Raw genomic sequence first — 21,075 nt, forward strand, 5'->3', positions numbered from 1 at the left:
ACAGGAAATTTGCTTGTCTTGTCCACCACTGTATCTCCTCAACATCTAGATCAGAGCTTCGAACAAAGCAAAGAAATGAATTTGTGTTTCTTTGAACTAGGTCTTGGTGGAGAAAGCAGTGAACCAAGAAGGACTAAGGAGGAACTGAATATGGTCTTGTTCTCTTACCATACTCCTTCTTATTAAAAATGCTGAGCTGTAATAAGCATCAGATCACATCTCTGTTGATGATAGGTTTGGAATTTGGTAGTAAACGTTGAAGAATATTACTAAAGTTATGAATACATATTTTCAAGTTGCTTTCCAGAAAGATATATGTCATATATTTCTACCTGAGAGTGTTGGTTTCTCGGAACTTCCACCAGTATTGAATTATATATTTTCATATTTGCAGATTTAGTGTGTGAAAAATAGTAGCTCATTTTTATTTATACTTCTTATTTACTATTGAATTCTTCCCCCTTATGCTTAACTTATCAATTTGTCTCTTTTTTTTCCTTTGAATTAGTACTTTCTCACCTTTACCTAGGTTTCCTCCAGGAAGTTAGTGATATTCTTATTGATTATTAAGAGGGCTTTTATTTCATATTTTTTTATTCTTTGCAGCTATTTTCTTCAGCTTTTTAAAACTGTAGTAATTCTTTTGAAGTCCCTTATATTCACTCTAATGTATTGTCCTTTACTATTGTATATTCTTATTTTTACATTTAGTGATTTTTATCCTTATAGTATATATTCTACCGAATGGTGTGAAATAAGACTCTTATCTGGATACTTTATCAAATCACAGATCTTCTCAGCACTGTTTATGAACTCCCTGTACCACTAGTTGTCAGTGCTTCTTTTATCTTAAGTGTAGGCATATGTGCATGTATGTGTGTGTGTGTGTTATTGATGTATTTCTAAACCGTCTGTCTGCTCTTCTAAACTGTCTGTTGGCGTTTTTATGCAACTGTCACATTGGTTTAATATTTTAAATTTTCTTGTACGGTTACTTCCCAGTCGTCCTTGCCATCAATATTATCCTAAAATATGTGTTTTTACTTTTATTCCACTAGATTGACTTGAACAGCTTTTTAAAAATTATAACTACTAATGATGTAAACAAAATTATTACATTTGGTTAAAATTTAGGAAAAGTTTGACATTTAAAATATGCTTTCCTTCTGTCCATGAACATAGCATTTTTTTCACTTATTAAAAAATTTTTTCAGCGTTCCTTATGTCCTACATGTTTCTGCTTTCTACTGTTGTTTTAATGAAATATATGGATTTTGAATTGAGATGTATGCATTCCAAATTAGAATTGTCAGGTGCAACTTATCTCACAGGCTTGACATAAGAAGAAGTGTTATGTATGATAAGTACTGGAAGTGCTGCTTTAAAAATAATTGACTGTCAATAAATGTTGATCTCTTATATTTCTTTCAGAACCAAACCAAGAACCAAACCTGTTACTGTGGAGGGTTAGCCTAGATTCTGTCTTAATTACCTCAAGTTTCAATCATGGTATCTTAGTTATGTAGGTTTAAATTACAGATATTTATTCATAATAGGCCATATGATCTTTCATGTCAATCATTATCTACAAGATCACTTCGGAAACTTTAAAACACTGTACAATGTAAGGTGGTAGTTATTATTTTTAAAAATCCTTTTTATTAGCAACATGCCAGGTGTTTTCCAGCTTAAATTGTTTTAATGAATTTATAAAGTCAAAAGCAAATGAACACACAAAAAAGGTTTGGAGGCAAGTTATCTCATATCACTGATAAATGTAGAATGTTATACACTTCTAGGCATGTTTTAAATTCTTCAGATCAGGAGTGTCTTTTCGTAATTAAAATTTATCATTTGAAATTAATTCTGTTGAGACTAATCAATCAATTGAATGTATGTAAATATATATAATTACAGATTCCATTTTATATAGATTTAGAGGTATGCAAATTTGTTATTTCTTCATGTGTCATTCCTGGTAGGTTGTGTTTTTCAATAAATTTGTCCATTTCATCTAAGTAATTCAAGATTAGTGTCACAAAACTGAATTTTTCAACTTTCTCTCCAAACCTGTTGTTTGTCCTTTAGCGGTCTCTTTTTCCATGCTTTTGGCCACACCACAAAAGAATCTCAGCTTTGACTCCTGTTCTCTTTCCTTCTCCACACTTACTAAGCTCTACGCCATCTAGCTCTTATTAGTAATTTCCAGATCCAACTTTTATTTTTATCTGTTGCTGCTACTGCTTTGGTTGTTGAGGTTTTCAGTGATTCTTTTTTGTTTTTTGAATTTTATTTTATTATTATGTTTTTATACAGCAGGTTCTTATTAGTTATCTGTTTTATACATATTAGTGTATATATGTCAGTCCCAATCTCCCAGTTCCTCCCACCACCACCACCCCTTTTTTTAAAATTAATTATTTATTTATTTTTTGTCTGCATTGGGTCTGCGTTGCTGCGTGTGGGCTTTCTCTAGTTGTGGTGAGCAGGGGCTACTCTTTGTTGCAGTGCGTGGGCTTCTCACTGCGGTGGCTTCTCTTGTTGTGGAGCATGGGCTCTAGGCGCGTGGGCTTCAGTAGTTGTGGCACATGGGCTCTAGAGCGCAGGCTCAGTAGTTGTGGCGCACGGGCTTAGTTGCTCCACGACACGTGGGATCTTTCCGGACCAGGGCTCTAACCCGTGTCCCCTGCATCAGCAGGCGGATTCTTAGCCACTGCGCCACCAGTGAGGTCCTAGTGATTCTTATGTAGACTTTATCACAGCCTCTATAAGAGGCTTTGCCTCTAGAGTTGACTCCACCTGTTCATCTTTAGTGATGTTAGAAGTCTTTCAGAATGCGGGTCTGCCTTGGTCCTCACTGACTGCTCACCACAAAGTGAGAGTCTCATTTCCTCACATAGTACCTGGCATATAGTAGGTGATATATACATTTGTTTTATTCAATTGAGTAAGAGTATTTTACTCAGTATTAATTGACCATCACTAATCTTTGCTGAATTTCTAGATTTACTCCTCTTAAGAGAGTTCATTCACTTAGCAGTTTTTTCTTTTGGAAGATGAATTACACAGTTGTCTAATATAATATATATCCATGTCTATAAAACAGGATATCATCTTGCTTCGGAAAATGATATGGTTTCCTTTAAAGAACTTAAAGTGAGTTTTGAATAGCTGTAACTAGTATGGTTTTAGGTTGGTTTGAATTTTATTAAGTTGCTTTATTTTCACAGTGCTGAAATTTTGTTAGCATAATTTGACCAAGTTGCATCTTCAGATTCAAGCTGTTTATTGACAATCTAAGATTTAATTATTTTAACTTGTTAACAAGTTAAATGTTAAATAACATTTAACAAGTTAAATGTTAACAAGTTAAATGTTAAATAATGTAATTTAAAGGCAGTGACAGGTGATATTCTAACTGTATGCAAATATTCAATTCCATAATTAAGACTAGTGTACCTTCAGTTATGTGGATAGAAATATGTAAATTTTGCACGTGGAAAAGATCAGCTTATAAAAACAAACAAACCTTATTTATGTCTCCTGCAACTTTTTTTCCTAATCATTTGGGGGATCAGAAAATCTTCCCGATGTGCTTGGCTATGTATGGAAGATGTCTAATGCTCATTTAGTATCTCTTATCATGGAAGCTGAGAGGAGCACTGAGCCACTAAACGAATAAGAAATAGTTCCATTTGTGGATAGGAAAATGAAATCGTTTATCTGCCATCAGTGTGTTTCTCCAGAAGGAAAAGAAAGCTGACTCATATACTTCTAGGTATCTATTGACTGGTTTATTAGTATGAATTGACTTATTATTGATCTATTTGCTTCTCAGTTTGTCACATGTTGAACATTCTCTTTGACTATATGGAAACTTTGATAATCATTTTCAATTGACATCTACTTTTTTGTCCTTAGGTTTTCGAAAAATAAGTTTAGATGACCTTCGGAAGGCATATATCGTTAAGGATGTTCAGCAGTACATTCTTCATCGCTTAGATCAAGAAGAAGCTTTGCGACAACACCTCACAAAAGAAACTGCAGAGATGTTAAATCAACTGCACATTAAGAGCAGCGGATGCTTTCTTTATCTAGAACGAGTTCTCGATGGAGTTGTAGAAAATTTTATTATGTTAAGAGAGATTCGTGACATCCCAGGAACTCTAAATGGTCTGTATCTCTGGCTGTGTCAGAGACTTTTTGTAAGAAAACAGTTTGCAAAGGTTCAGCCTATTTTGAACGTGATTCTTGCAGCCTGCCGACCTCTGACCATAACGGAATTATATCACGCAGTGTGGACCAAAAGTATGTCATTAAGCTTGGAAGACTTTCAGCGCAAGTTAGATGTCCTCTCCAAACTTCTTGTTGATGGACTAGGAGATACTAAAATACTGTTTCACTATAGTTTTGCGGAGTGGCTCCTGGATGTGAAACACTGCACCCAGAAGTATTTATGTAATGCAGCAGAAGGACACCGAATGTTGGCTATGAGTTATACCTGTCAAGCCAAGAATTTAACACCATTGGAAGCACAAGAATTTGCATTGCACTTAATTAATTCAAACTTACAGTTAGAGACAGCTGAGTTAGCTCTGTGGATGATATGGAACGGTACACCTGTCAGAGACTCCCTGTCCACACTAATACCCAAGGAGCAAGAAGTGCTACAGCTGCTGGTGAAAGCTGGCGCTCACGTCAACAGTGAAGATGATCGCACATCATGCATAGTCCGACAAGCCTTGGAAAGAGAGGATTCCATCCGGACATTACTAGATAATGGAGCATCAGTAAACCAGTGTGATTCAAATGGGAGGACATTACTGGCTAATGCTGCTTACAGTGGCAACCTTGATGTGGTGAATTTACTCATCTCTAGGGGAGCAGATTTAGAGATAGAAGATGCTCACGGGCACACGCCACTTACCCTAGCTGCTAGACAAGGACATACCAAGGTGGTTAATTGTTTGATTGGTTGTGGAGCAAATATTAATCATACTGATCAGGATGGCTGGACGGCATTAAGATCCGCTGCTTGGGGTGGTCATACTGAGGTCGTTTCTGCACTACTGTATGCTGGCGTCAAAGTGGATTGTGCAGATGCTGATAGCCGAACAGCTTTGAGAGCAGCAGCCTGGGGAGGACATGAGGATATTGTACTTAACTTGCTACAACATGGTGCTGAAGTCAACAAAGCTGATAATGAAGGTCGAACTGCTTTGATAGCAGCAGCCTACATGGGACATAGAGAGATTGTGGAACACCTACTGGACCACGGAGCAGAAGTGAATCACGAGGACGTCGATGGCAGGACTGCACTCTCTGTGGCTGCACTTTGTGTTCCTGCAAGTAAAGGACATGCGTCGGTTGTTAGCCTTTTAATCGATCGAGGTGCTGAAGTGGATCATTGTGATAAAGATGGCATGACTCCACTGCTGGTGGCTGCCTATGAAGGACACGTCGATGTGGTTGACTTGCTTCTAGAGGGGGGAGCAGATGTCGACCACACAGATAACAATGGTCGTACACCCTTGTTAGCAGCAGCTTCTATGGGTCATGCTTCGGTTGTAAACACACTTCTGTTTTGGGGTGCAGCTGTGGACAGCATTGACAGTGAAGGGAGGACAGTCCTCAGCATAGCTTCAGCCCAAGGAAATGTTGAAGTTGTACGTACTCTACTGGATAGGGGGTTAGATGAAAATCACAGGGATGATGCGGGATGGACACCTTTGCACATGGCAGCTTTTGAAGGTCACAGATTAATATGTGAAGCACTTATTGAACAAGGTGCTAGAACAAATGAAATAGATAATGATGGGCGGATACCTTTCATATTAGCTTCGCAAGAGGGTCATTATGATTGTGTTCAAGTATTATTGGAAAACAAATCCAACATTGATCACAGAGGTTATGATGGAAGAAATGCACTGCGGGTTGCTGCATTAGAAGGACACAGGGACATTGTTGAATTACTTTTTAGCCACGGAGCTGATGTGAACTACAAAGATGCTGATGGTAGGCCTACTCTTTATATTTTGGCCTTAGAAAACCAACTTACAATGGCTGAATATTTTTTAGAAAATGGTGCAAATGTAGAAGCAAGTGATGCTGAAGGAAGGACAGCACTTCATGTTTCCTGCTGGCAAGGACATTTGGAAATGGTGCAGGTTCTGATCACCTACCATGCTGACGTCAACGCTGCAGACAATGAAAAGCGCTCTGCTCTGCAGTCTGCAGCCTGGCAGGGCCATGTAAAAGTGGTGCAGCTTCTGATCGAGCATGGCGCCATGGTGGACCATACCTGTAATCAAGGTGCAACTGCGCTCTGCATTGCGGCCCAGGAAGGGCACATTGATGTTGTGCAGGTTTTATTAGAGCACGGTGCTGACCCAAACCATGCTGATCAATTTGGACGCACTGCTATGCGTGTTGCAGCCAAAAATGGACATTCTCAGATAATTAAATTATTAGAAAAATATGGTGCATCCAGTTTGAATGGCTGTTCTCCATCCCCTGTCCACACAATGGAGCAAAAGCCTCTACAGTCAGTGTCTTCAAAAATGCAGTCGTTAACAATTAAATCAAATAGCTCTGGCAGTACTGGTGGAGGGGACGTGCAGACTTCGCTGCGCGGGTTACCGAATGGGCCAGCTCACGCATTCAGTTCTCCTTCAGAATCCCCGGACTCGACAGTTGATCGGCAGAAGTCGTCATTGTCAAATAATTCCCTGAAAAGCTCAAAAAATTCATCTTTGAGAACTACTTCATCTACAGCAACGGCTCAAACAGTGCCAATTGACAGCTTTCACAGCTTGTCATTTACAGAACAAATTCAGCAGCATTCGTTGCCGCGCAGTAGAAGTCGACAGTCAATTGTTTCCCCGTCTTCCACAACACAGTCCTTGGGACAGAGCCATCATTCACCGAGCAGTGAGTTTGAGTGGAGTCAAGTAAAGCCCAGTTTGAAGTCAACTAAAACAAATAAAGGGGGGAAATCAGAAAATGCCAACAAATCTGGGTCAGCTGGGAAAAAAGCTAAACAAAATAATTCTTCACAGCCAAAGGTTCTAGAATATGAAATGACTCAGTTTGATAAAAGAGGACCTACAGCCAAATCTGGGACTAGTGCACCATCTAAACAGATGCCAGCAGAATCGCAGTGCAAAATTATACCTTCAGCTCAGCAAGAAATCGGTCGATCGCAACAGCAGTTTCTTATTCACCAACAAAGTGGGGAACAGAAGAAGAGAAACGGAATAATGACAAATCCAAATTATCATCTTCAGAGCAACCAGGTTTTTCTTGGTAGGGTTTCAGTCCCACGAACAGTACAGGATAGAGGGCATCAGGAAGTGCTGGAAGGATATCCTTCCTCGGAGACGGAATTAAGCCTTAAACAAGCCCTGAAGCTTCAGATTGAGGGTTCTGACCCAAGCTTCAACTATAAAAAGGAAACACCATTATAAAAGGTAACATTTCATCAACATAAAGAATAAATGTCCAAAGTGTAGTTCCCTCTACTTAGAATACTCTTCCCTAATCCACACGGCCACCTCATCACTCTTCCTGTCGTCTTCTCAGCAAGACCCTCCCTCATCACTCTTTGGAATTTGAATTCTCCCACCTCCAGCGCTCCCTTTCCCCCTTTCCTGCTTTACATTAGCCACAGTACTTACTATTTAACATGCTTTATATATTTTATTTATTATGTTTATTATTTGTCTCCTCTCTACTGAAATGTAAGCTTTGTGAGAGTAGGGATTTTTATCTCTTTGGTTCACCACTGTATTCCAGGCACTTGGAATACTGCTTGGACCTATAGTAGTTTCTCAGTAGGAATGTGTTGAGTAAGTGAATGAATGAGTGGGTGAATGAATATGCTATTTATGGATCTCAGATTAAGAATTCCTTCCTATACAGTCATTTCCCCTCTTAAAAGTTCTCTGATGGTAACAGAGGCAGGGGCTATTTCAGTAATATTCCCTTTTGGGTTTGAATAAGGTAGTGTATATAGTGCTTAGTAGGTAGTTAGTGAAGGTTAATTTCCTTCCTTTTTCCACCCTGGAAGAAATAAAAGATTTAATCATGAAAGGTAATTTTTATTAAGACAGATCCCTTAAGAATCTTCCAAGTAAAATTTACACATATCAAGAATAGGTGTGGAAAGATGATAAATGGATGTATTGGCAAGAGGGTATTTAGGACCCAGTATATTTAGACGTTAGAATTAAATGTTTAAACCTCAAAGTTATATTTATTAAATAAAAACATTTTTTTTTCTCCTTTTCACTACAGTGGATGCTACAGTAATTACATAGGGGAAGTTAATGGGAAAACAGATGCATAATTTTATATTATGGATACTTTTTCTGAAGTACATTTCTCATATTCAGGATAAATTCAGATTTCACTAGGAATTTTTGCTAACTTATACTACAATTATATTTATCCCACTTTGCTTAATCATTTTTCATCCTCTAACAAAATTGTACTCTTTTCTTTAACAAACTTGAAATCTTTCTTTTGCTTTTTTGTCTTTGGAGATAAATTTTTAGGGATGTTTTAGGTAAAACATTATTATAAATACATTTCCTATACCTTCTAATAATAAACACCCTTCACTGTGAATATACAGACAACTAGTCAAATCTCATTCAACAGTAATTTGTCTAAAAGTAGTGGATACATTCTCCAATGTGATTTATTTTAAAAATATTTAGTTCTGATGGTACAGCCCTCCAACTCATTCTATCTTTTGTAAAGGTTAAGTATAGATATATATTATACAGTAAAACATATGAATTAAGGTAAACACTTTGTGGAATCTTTAAAAGTGATTTATACGTTAAATAATGAATCTCTAAAAGGTCTACTTTTGTGCTTTACATAGTAAATATATGTATATATTCTTTTGTAGGGTTTTAAAACTAGATGTAGTTAGATAATAAGTACAATATAGAAATTAATTTTTTTTTTAACTTTTGCATTAGTTTCCTATTCTGTGAAACAGAGGACATTGTGATTGGAGTGATTCTTCAGCTACTGGATGAAAACATAAAATGCCTGTTGATTTGCTGAAAAAAAAAAAAATGAAGAATGTGATATCTGCAGTACAGTTACCTTAAATACTGTAATGTGCCTAAATAGTAAGGCTGCCTTCTCAGTGTAACCCTCTGTACTTAAAAAATTTCATTTTGTGTGCTTTGTATTAACTACCCAAGAGTAAGCACTTTTTTTTTTTTAAATGCAGATACATACTGCGGTTCCTTGATAAAAGCTGAAAAAGATCTTGAGTAAAGTATTTTAAGTTAAGATTTGATAAATGTGCATGTGCCATGATCAAATATATATGAAAAGGCAGTGTTCTTTGTATTTATTTTTTTCTTTCTGTGGCAAACAAAACGTAAGCATACTGTTTCCGTTGTATTTGCCTTGTTGTAGTGTATGGCTTGTTTCCTGTATCCTTAAAAATGTCACTCAATAAAATAAATCATACAACTATTTTATGTTCACTACACCTTCAGCACTGGTTAAATATGTGTTTCTATTTAATGCCACATCGAGGTGAAAAAAGTTTCATGAAAGATTTTTAAAATGTCTAGTATTTTAGGGATCTGCTCTAAGTAGTTTATATTTGGATTTCCCAGTAGAATCCTCCTAATCTTCGGCTAAAGGTGTCAAAAAAAAAGAAAAAAGCAAAAGAAAAGAAAAAAGAAAGAAAAGAAAACTCACACACACACAGACTATAGGCAGAATAAAGTTCTGCTTCGTTCACTGGGATGCAGTTTCACCTTCCACTCACTTGTCATTCCACCTCCAAGAAGACAGATGATCATTCCTGAGGCATGAAAAGTCTCAGGGACAGAGCCAGGCCTCAGTGGCATGTGTGTAGAGGGAGATGCACCTGTCTATCTGAGGGTAGATTTTTGATCCCTGAACAATTCATTGACTACCCTTTCTCTCTTCCATCCAGTTAAATAAAATATCTACCACTGTAAATTGTGATGGTAGCTTCTCTCTCAGTTGTTTCTATTTTGTAAATCACTGCATGACCAAAATAGCCCCCACTCAAAATCAATTGGGTCAATTTTAGTGATTAGTTGGATGAATATTCTTGATGAATATAATACGTGTTTTCCTTCGCTGATGACACCACTAACCTATCGGCCATAGCACAGATGTATTTTTTTTTTTTAACTGCTATTTGATAAATGGTAGTGATGGATTTGCACTTTTCTGTCCACATACTCTTTCCTGTTTTTCTCTTTGGACAATCGCTTCCAGAATGATGGATGCCAGGGTTAAGGGTGAAGTCTGTAACCCAGGAAAACAAAGTTGACCGCTCAGATGAGCATGTGACCCAGAGCTTTAGCCTCCTGGGTGGACTCTAAACCAGTTGAGCTAGCTTAGTGGGTTGTGTGCATGTCTGGAAAGATTAAAATTTATTGTTTAGAAACCAAGGTTGTAGGTTTGATCTTTGAAAAAGCCCTGGGATCTTACCAAAAAACCCCAGAAATTCTGTTCTTTCTATGTGCATAAGGAGGAATAAGGGAAGAGAATTTGGAGATTCAGCACAAAACCATTGCTACTACTGGAAAAAATCTTTAGAAAATGTCTTAGTAACTGAGGTCAGTAATGTCATCTTCATATATGAAGAACATATACATGATATATTGTTCACAGAAATAGAAATGTATAATTGGTTGTGATAAATGTTTCACTTGATCTTCCTATAAGGCTTTTATTTTTGCTTCTGTTTTTTAAAGTCAGCAAAACTTATGTGTTTATGTCATCAGTAAGTCATAATCAAGAATAGGAGATAAGTTGATAAGTTCAATTAATATTAAGGTGACATGGCAATATTGATAACTCGAATGTGAATGTTTCAAGTATTGAATTTTTGTCCCTATGGGACATTTATTAAATACGCTTAATAGGACTCTTGCAAAGTAGCCTTAAAAGTGTTAATGATTCTGTTAATAAATATGAACACATCCTATTATTATAACCAACTTTACTCATATCTCAAATACAGTACATTTATGTAATTTTAGAAGATGAAGCTCCAATTTCTTATTAGGTGTATTTTTCTTTAGAAAGAGAACCCTGAAAGCTGCCAGTTTTTCTAGTAAACCTTGAGTTATTGGAATTATATTTATTTAATTTTATTGTTTTTACAAAAATGCACCTTGTGGCCAAAGGGCAAAGTTATGACTCATTACATAAGGGATTTATGTTTTCTGAAGAGCTAAATGTTTTCATATCCATACTATATACACTTGAAACAGTGGTAGGAAGAGAACCTGTTGGAAAAATATGATTTTCAAAAGTAAATATTCCTCTGGATGTTTTTATATTAATTAAGCTTTGGAATAGAACAGCAATGGCTTTCAGTTAGAATATGGATGAAAAGGGGGCTGAAGATGCCCTGCTTTGCTTATTTGTTTCTGTGGGGATTTATTTAATACCATGACCGACAATAGCTTCTGCTTCACTAAGAGCGTAAAAATAGTCCCACAAATATAAAACTCCTAAAGAGCTATTTTTTAAATAAAAATGTTTAAATTTGATAAATCACTTGATGCCACAACACAACCATGATACCATGTGCTTATAACAGTTTTATACCATTCCTTGTGTGCTTCCCTAACAGTCATGAGTTGATAGTAAAGGAAGTGATAAAAAATACAGCAATGAAAAATAAAATCTCCATGTTTGTAGGAAAGGTTTTGGAAGGAAAATTGACCAGAACTCAGTATGTCCTGCAAAGTACAGCCAGTTATATCATGTCCTTCGCCCTCATCCCCATGCCTACTGGGATCCTCACCAATAATAGTTCACTGATTAAAAAAACAGGAGTAAGTACTTTTTCCAATGTTGTTTGCCTATGCAAATGTTTGTTTTACTTTAATGTCCTCCACTTACACTTCTCAGCAAATATAGTTTCAGACAAATGCTTTTTCTTTTTTCATTTTTCCCTTGGTTTGGGGTATGTAAATAGCCTAAAATGTACATTGAATTTCACATTGTAAAAGTTTTATTTTATTCCTTGTATTATATTAAGCAAAAATCCCTATGTATATGAAAGTGCATAATAAATATATTTGCTTTACAGAGGATATCTTGTTTTAATTTTATCCTTGAACCAACAGAACATCCATGTGATTGGAGTGATTCTTACGTGCTTGCAGTAAAAACAACTGCTAGTTGTTTTAAGTTAACTTCTTTTAAGTACATACTGAGCAAATGAATTTTGGAAACATTTCATAAAGAAATGAGATATAAAACCTTTCAAAGGAACGTAGAAAAACAAAAAGATCTAGCCTTAGTATCTTCCTAAAATTTCTATAAGGACTTAATATTCTCCTCCCACCCCCAAAAACATACTGTATCTCACCATGTCAGGTTTCCTGCCTCTGAAATTGCAGTAATCCAATAAATTGTGTGCATGTGTGTGTGCTCCTTGATCCTCAGAGTATCATGGGCATCTTAAATTTGATATTTTGGGGTTTTATTGCAAACAGTGGTCATTTTCTAAATAATTTTCTATGTATTCTTCACTCAGTAAACTTATGTCACTTCTTCGAGAACTTCTGCTTCTTCTACCAGAACACAGTGTTGTGTGTGTGTGTCTGTACTCCAGAGGTTTCTAAAAGGGCCAACAAGGCATGTTCTGTTAGGTAATTTTACAATAATTACAGGGTTCTATAGTCATTACCTCACATTCTTTATAAAATTGTTGGAATAATAAAAGTCTTACTCTAAAAATTTTTAATAATTTTTTTTAAACACAAGTGGGTGATGTACATAGAGGAATTTTAAAACAGACTCGTTGACTAAATAAACTTACATGGAATTTTCTAGCTGGTGGTCCAAGGAAATACACTGGGAACTTGGCAATGACTAATGTTTTCACTCCTTTGCTCTAACAGTTGGAGGGAATCCAACTAATAGTAGTGAGATACATATCAAAGGCATAGATTCCCGAATACCTGGGAAAATTTTATTCATCATGCAAATATATGCACTAATCTCATCTTTAAGATAGGGTCTCTGCTTGCTTGTTTTGCTAATATAGTAAAATTAGAATTAGCCAATATTAAAATGGAGTCATTTGAAATTTACTGCATATTTAGATTTCTACTTTTAAATACACACTGTCATTACCACACTGGCAAAATTTAGCTACATTCTAATGACCATATTCTTAGAAGAATATATTTTTAATGTTTAGAAAAAGCCCCTGTGTACATCTAGCTCTCTACTTATTCTTGTTCTAAATTGATACAAAGGTATGTCCCAAAAGAACTGATGCTGCAATTTTAATGAGTGTCTGTTACTCCTATTTTGTTTGTAAACTTAGGTTGAAATATACACAGCAAGAAACACAAATCCTAAGTTCCTGTCCTATACATTTTTATAAAGTGAACAGACCTCTTTAACCATCGCCCTGATCAAGAAGTAGGCCGTAACCATACTCTCAGAAACCTCCCTTGCCACTTCCTAGACATTACCCCCAACAAAGAAAACCACTATTCTGCCTTTCTTCACAATAGATTAGTATTGACTATTTATTTAAGCTTCATAGAAATGGAATCAAACAATATGTCCTTTTTGTGCTATTTTCTTTCGCTTAATGTTATGTTTCTAAAATTTATCCACACTGTGTAACAGTGGTGTACCTCTTTTCGTTGCTATAGTATTGTTTGTCTTTTAAAACTGTTGTATAATATTGCATTGTGTGAATTTACCATACTTTCAAAAATCCATTTTACTACTAATGGGTATTTGGATTGTTTTGGTTTGGGGCTCTTGGAAATTCTGCAGGCAGTTACATTTTTGTGCATACTTTTGGTGTCCATGTGTGTACATTTCTTTTTCATGATGAGTGAAATTACTGCATCTTATGGTATGTGTATGATTAGCTTTAATAATGTCAAACAATTTTCCCAAGTGATTGTATCAATTTCTACACACATCAGCCATATACAATAGTCTCTTATTGCTCTACATCCTTGTCAATACTTGGTATTGTTTAATTTTCTTCTTTTCTCTTTTTTTTGTCATTCTGTTTGATTGTATTCTAGTATTGCATTTGAGGTTTGAATTTGCATTTCCCAGATGACTAAAGAAATTAGACATTTTACATATGATTTTTGTCTCTTCGTATATGCTGACTTGTGAAGAAATTTGCCCTTTTTCCCCCTTGGGTTTCTTGGTTCTTAGAAATTCTTTTATGTTTTGGATATAAATCCTTGTTATAATATATACAATGCAGATATCTTCTCTTGATTCTGTGCTTTGCCCTTTCACTCTCATGATGGCATGTTTTAATAGAGGTTCTTATTTAATATTTTTTAGAAGTTAATGCTTTTTTGTGTCCTATTGTATAAATATTTGCCTGGCCCAAGGTCATGATGATAGCCTCCTATGTTTTCTTCTAATAGGTTTTTGTTTTACCTTGATGAATTATCAAATTAATCCAGCATTATCTATTTCTCATTGTATTTTAGTATCATTTTGTCATAAATCACGTATTCTTATATGGGTAGATCATTTTTGTCCATCCTTGAGCCAATATCAGACACATTTAATTACTGTGGCTTTAGAAGTTTTAATATCTAGTAGTGTGAATCCTCCCACTCTTTTCTTCAAGATTGCCATGGCTCGTCTTAGCACTGTTTTGCGTTTCTATAGAACTTTTAAAATCAGCTTCTCAGTTGTCATTTCAAAAAGAAACTTGCCAAGAGATTTCGACTGAGATTGCATTGAATCTGCAGATCAATTTGGAGCTGGGTGAATTGATCTGTTTATACATTTAGTCTTCCAATCAATGAACTTGTGTATCTTTCATTATTTTCAGTAATGTCTCTTAGTTTTCTGTGTAGAGGTATGTGCATCTATTAGATGTGTTCCTAGATAATTTGTTGCTCATTGATGCTGTTGTAAATGGTATTTTTATTTCATTTTCTATTTGTTATATATAGAAGTCATTTCAGTATATTGATCATGTATTCATAAGTCTTGCTGAATTTTTTAATGTGAGGTATAACTCACATACAATAAAATTCATCCTTTTTAAGGCTAGTTTGATGAGTTTTGACAAATGTATACAATATCAACACCACCACAATTGAGATATAGAATATTTCCATCACTTCATAAAGTTCCTTTGTCCCTTTGGAAATCAATTCTCTCTTCTCACCCCCAGCCTCTGGCAACCACTGGTCTGATTTCTTAATAGTTTTGCCTTTTTAGAGATATCTTATTTGCATTTAGATATTTGTGTCAACATATGATTTCATTTGTCTTGGGTAAATATTTAAGAGTGGGATTGCTGAGTTGCGAGGTACGTATACCTTCACATTTATAAGAAATTAATGAAGCCCTTTACACGGTGGCTCTACCATTTTGCATTCTCGCCCACAGTGGATGAGATTTCCAGTGTCTCCACATTTTCACCCACACTTGAAATTGTCAGTCTTTTTAATTGAAATTGTCATTGAGATGACTGTAGCCTCACATGCGGTTGTAAGACATAATAGATACCCTATGTACCCTTTCTCTAATTTCCTCACATGGTAGCATCTAGGGAAACTACAGAACAATATCACAGGCAAGATATTATCATTGATAAGATCCACCAATCTTATTCCAATTTCCGTTTTACACGTTCTCGTGTGTGCACGCACGCACGCGCACGTGCACACATTTAGTTCCGTTCAGTTTTATCATTTGTGTATGTTCCTATATCCAACACAACAGTCAAAATACAAAACAGTTCCGTGCCTACAAGGATCCCTTGTGTTGCTTTCGTAACTACACTCACCTGCTTCCTGTCCAGCCCCTCCATTCTTAATTCCTGGCAACCACTAATCCAGTCTCCATTTTCATAATTTTATTATTTCGAAATTGTTAAATAAATAGAATCATAGCGTATGTAATGTTTTTGGCTTGGCTTTTCTCACTCAGCAGAGTTCCCTTGAGGTTTATCTAAGTTGCGTGTGTCAGTAGTTGTTTTTCTTTTTACTGCTGAATATTTCATGGTGTGTACATGCCACAGTTTAGTTGACGATTCACCTATTGATGGGCATGTGGACTGTTTCCAGTTTTGAGCTGTTACGAATAAAGCTGCTATCAATATCTGTGTATAGATTTTTTTTGTGAATATAAGGTTTCATTTCTCTAGAATAAATGCCCAGACTTCAATTGCTGAGTCACATGGTAATTGCATGTTTAATTTTTTAAGAAACAGCCACACTTTTCCAGAGTAACTATATCATTTTACATTTTCATCAGCAATGTGCGAGTGCTCCAATTTCCTCACATCCTTGCCAGAATTTGTTGTCACTGTTTTTTATTTCAGCCATTCCGATAAATATATAGTAGTAGCTCATGTTTCAATTTGAATTTCTCTAATGACTAATGATGTGGAACATCTCTTCATGTGTCTATTTGCCATCTATATATTCTGTTCAGTGAAACGTTTGTGTTGTTTGCCTATTTTCCAATTGGATTTTTTGGGGTTTTTAATGTAGAGTTTTTAGAATTTTTTATTTGTTCTAGATACTAATCCTTTGTCAGATACATGGTTTGCAATATTTTCTCACAGTCAGTAGCTTGTCTTCATTTTTTTCGTATACTCTTTTACAGAGCAAAAGTTTTAAGTTTTGGTGCACTCCAATTTATCAATTTTTTTCAATATGGACTGTGCTTTTTCTGTCAAATCTAAGAACTCTTTTCTTAGCCCTAGACCCTGAAGACTTTTGTCCTTTTTTTCTAAACGTTTTACAGTTTTTACATTTTACATTTAGGTTTAGGTTGAGTTCATTTTTTTTTGGCTATGAAAGTCCAATTACTTTCAGCAACTTTTGTTGAAAAGTTTATTCTTCCTTCACTGATTTGCTTTGGCACCTTTGTCAAAAATCAGTTCAGCATCTTTGTGTGGGTCTATTTCTGGGTTCTCTATTCTGTTCTTTTGATTGAATTGTGTCAATTTGATTGAATTCAATTTGATTGAATTTGATTGTGTGTCTCTTACTCTGCCAATACTGCTCTATCTTGATTGCAGTAGATATACAGTAAGCCTTAATATAAAGTATCATGATTCCTCCCATATTACTTTTTTTCAGATTTTCTAGGGCCTGTGCCTCTCAGTGGAAATTTTAGCTAGTCTAGAGCTAAGTAAATGTATTTATATCTTTGATTTCTTTCATCAGCTTTTGTAATTTTTCATTTACAGATCCTGTAAATGTTTTGTTAAGTATATATCTAAGAAATTCATGTTCTTTGAAGCAATTATAGATTGAGCTTTTAATTTCAGTTTACACATGTTCTTTGTTAGTGTACTAATTTTTATGGGTAATCTTGCAGAATTCACTCATTTTCATTTAAGTGAATTTAGCAAGGTCAGTACACAAACACAAAAATATTATTTATACTAGCAACAAACTGGAAAAAGAAAATTTAAAAATACTATTTACAAAAGCATCAGAAAAAAATTGAAATACTTAGGGATAAATTTAACAAAATATGTGCAACAAATATACACTGAAAACTACAAAACATTGCTGAGAGAAATAGAGTGATATATTGTCTTCATGAATCAGAGAACTCAATATTCATAAGAAGTGCATTCTCCCCAAATTATCTATAGATTCAATCAAGGTTCCAGCAGGGTATTTGTGTGGATATTAACAAAATGATTTGAAAATTTACATGGAAATGCAAAGGACTTAGGGTAGTCAAAATATCGTTGAAAAAGAAAAAAATTGGATTTACTGTAAAAGTAATCAAGATAGTATGGTATTGGCATAATGATAGAGATAGATCAATGGAACAGAAATGAGTTCATGAACAGATCTACACATATTTGTTCCACTGACTGTCAACAAAATGCCAAAGTAATTCAATAGTGAAAGGATAGTATTTTCATCAAATGAATATTTGTGTCTAAAATAAAGAACTTGTACTACACAATAATAAGAAAACCTAATTTCATCCTAGTTGAAAGAATGGGCAAAATATTCAAAAATACTACATTAAAGAAGATATAAAGATGGCAAATAAACATGTGAAAAGAGGCTCAACATTAATTTGCAGGAGAAACCAATTTAAAATCACAATGAGATTTAACTATCCACAAGAATGGCTAAAATTTTTTAAAGGCTGACAAAGAACTTTCGATTCCAATAAGGTGGAACATAGTCATACCCATGTTTTACATATTCCTTATGGCTGCTCTCACACTATGAAAATATAGTTAAATAGTTGCAACAGAAATTGTATGTATGACCCATTAAGCCAAAATTACTCACTATCTTTCCATTTACAGAAAAAAAAATTTGCATTATTTATTTGAGATCTTCTTTCAAATATAATAATTTAATGCTACAAAATTTCCTCTAAGCACTGCTTTAACCACATTCTACAAATGGCATATTGTTTTTCTTTTGTATCCAGTCAAAAGTATCTTCTGATTACCCTGTGATTTCTCTTTTTGACCCAAGTGTATTTAGATATGTATTGTTTGCTTTCTAAATATTTGGGTATACTTTCAGATTTTTCTGGAAAGATACATTTTGATTACTCATTCTTGGCTACTCCATTGGCATTAGAGAACATACTTTTTATGACTTCAATCTTTTTACATTTGTTGAGGTTGTTCCATGGCCCAGAATACACCTATCTTAGTAATGTTTCACGTATGTACAGTTGAAAAAACACTTATACTGTTGTTGGATGAAATGTTATATATATATCAATTATGTCAAGTTGGTTAAGTATTGTTCAGCTCTTACGTTTTCTTGTTTACTTGTTCTATTGAATGAACAAGGAGTACTAAAATCTTTAATTATAATTGCAGATTTGTCTTTCTCCTTTCAGATCTTTCAGATTTTGTATATGAATTTAAAACCATTGTGCCCTCTTGATGAATTGGCCCCTTTATCCTTATTCAATGTACCCCTTTATCCTTGGCAAAATTCCTTATTCTGAAGTCTCTTTTGTCTGATATTAATGCAGCCATTACAACTTTCTTCAAAGTCTTTTTTCCTGGTATATTCTTCCATCCTTTTACTTTCTGTTTTTTTATTATTGGAGTATAATTGCTTTACGATGTTGTGTTAGTTTCTGCTGTACAATGAAGTGAATCAGCTAAATGTGTACATATATCCCCTCCCTCTTGGATCTCCCCCACCATCCCACCCATCTAGGTCATCACAGAGCACCAAACTGAGCTCCCTGTGCTATACAGCAGGTTCCCACTAGCTATCTATTTTACACATGGTAGTGTATATATGTCAATCCTAATCTCCTTTACTTTTAACCTATTTATTTATTTATATTTGAAGTGGGTTTCTTATACATGGTATGTTGCTGGTCCTTGCTTCTTTTTATCCAATTAACAATCTGTCTTCTGATTGGAATATTTGATCATTTACATTTAATATAGCCAATATAACTGAGTTTGTCTACTGTCTTGCTACTTGTTTTATGTTTGTCTCCTTTGTTCTTTGTTCCTTTATTCTCTGTTTTCCTGTTTTATTTTGGAGTATCATTTTATGGTTCCATGTTATTCCAACTATTAGTTATTATTTATAGCTCTTAATTTTGTTTTTTAATGATTGCTCTAGGGTCTACTGTATACATCATTAACTTATCACTGTGTTCCTTCAGATAAGATTACACTTTACATATAGTTTAACAACCTTATAATAATATGTTTCCATTTTCTCTTTCCCACACTTTGTGTTATTGTTATCATATATTTTATATCTACACATGACTTAAACCCCACAATGTATTCTTACTATTTTTGCTCTAGAAATTCAGCTATTTTTAAAGATTAAAAGAAACCCAAAACTTTATATTTACCCATTTTTACCATTTCTGGCACTCTTCATTTCTTTGTTTTATTTTTTTCACATCTTTATTGGAGTATAAATGCTTTACAATGTTGTGTTAGTTTCTGCTGTGCAACAAAGTGAATCAGCTATACATATACATATATCCCCATATCCCCCCCTCCCCTGACCTCCCTCTCACGCTCCCTATCCCATCTCTCTAGGTGGTCACAAAGCATTGAGTTGATCTCCTTGTGCTATGCAGCTGCTTCCCACTAGCCATCCATTTTACATTTGGTAGTGTATATCTGTCATTGCTACTCTCTCACTTCATCCCAGCTTCCCCTTCCCCCACATGCCCTCAAGTCTGTTCTCTATGTCTGCGTCTTTATTCCTGCCCTGCTACTAGGTTCATCAGTACCGCTTTTTAAAATTCCATATATATGCGTTAATATATGGTATTTGTTTTTCTCTTTCTGACTTACTTCACTCTGTATGACAGACTCTAGGTCCATCCACCTCACTACAAATAACTCAATTTCAATTCTTTTTATGGCTGAGTAATATTCCATTGTATATATGTGTCGCATCTCCTTTATCCATTCATCTGTTGATGGACATTTAGGTTGCTTCCATGTGCTGGTTATTATAAATAGTGCTGCAATGAACACTTGATAAATGCATCATTATGGCAAATGGAATATTGTATGTTTTCTCAGTGTATTAGGCTAAAATTCTTAATAAATAATTCTCTAATAACCTGCTTGCTTCAACCTATTTAAAATTTCCTAAAGATTCCATTCAGTCATCTGATTATCTTTACTCAACACTCTGAACCTAATTTTAACCTCTATGAAAATACTTATATTTAAATCTGCTATTTAATAATGTACTATGTTAAAACAATAACATAATTTGGGGGAGGAAATTTTAAAGAGTGTTTGTGGACTTATTCAAAATCCCATTAGTGATAATAGTGTTAGATATGTATCTAACATTAACAGATTCTTAGGTTTTGACTATTATCACCACTCTGAATCTCGAACTATTTCTTTTTAAATGTAAAGATCAGCCATGGCCAGACATTATAAGAATTATCACATGGAAATGGCACAGCAAGAAATTCCTTATAATAAGGTGGACCACTGAATGTGGATGTGGCTTTCTCCAAGGCCAATATTGTGAAAGGTGAGTGTGTGGCTCTGAGCAGCACTGAGCGTGCAAACACACT

At 35.0% G+C, this 21,075-nt stretch overlaps 1 protein-coding gene across 4 annotated transcripts in view; it reads left to right on the forward strand.

Moving 5' to 3' along the window:
* ANKRD50 (ankyrin repeat domain containing 50) overlaps positions 1–12,114 on the forward strand; it is a 43,441-nt gene extending 31,327 nt beyond the window's left edge. For all 4 annotated transcript variants that reach the window (XM_019927898.3, XM_033856701.2, XM_019927899.3 and 1 more), the window contains exons 4-5: positions 3,922–7,469; positions 8,991–12,114. In XM_019927898.3, coding sequence (XP_019783457.1) covers positions 3,922–7,466 — 3,545 coding nt within the window. In that variant the 3' untranslated portion in view covers positions 7,467–7,469; positions 8,991–12,114. The remainder of the gene's footprint in view (positions 1–3,921; positions 7,470–8,990) is intronic.
* The last annotated feature ends 8,961 nt before the right edge of the window (positions 12,115–21,075 follow it).

Source organism: Tursiops truncatus, chromosome 5, assembly GCF_011762595.2.
Source record: "Tursiops truncatus isolate mTurTru1 chromosome 5, mTurTru1.mat.Y, whole genome shotgun sequence".
Lineage (NCBI taxonomy): Eukaryota > Metazoa > Chordata > Mammalia > Artiodactyla > Delphinidae > Tursiops > Tursiops truncatus.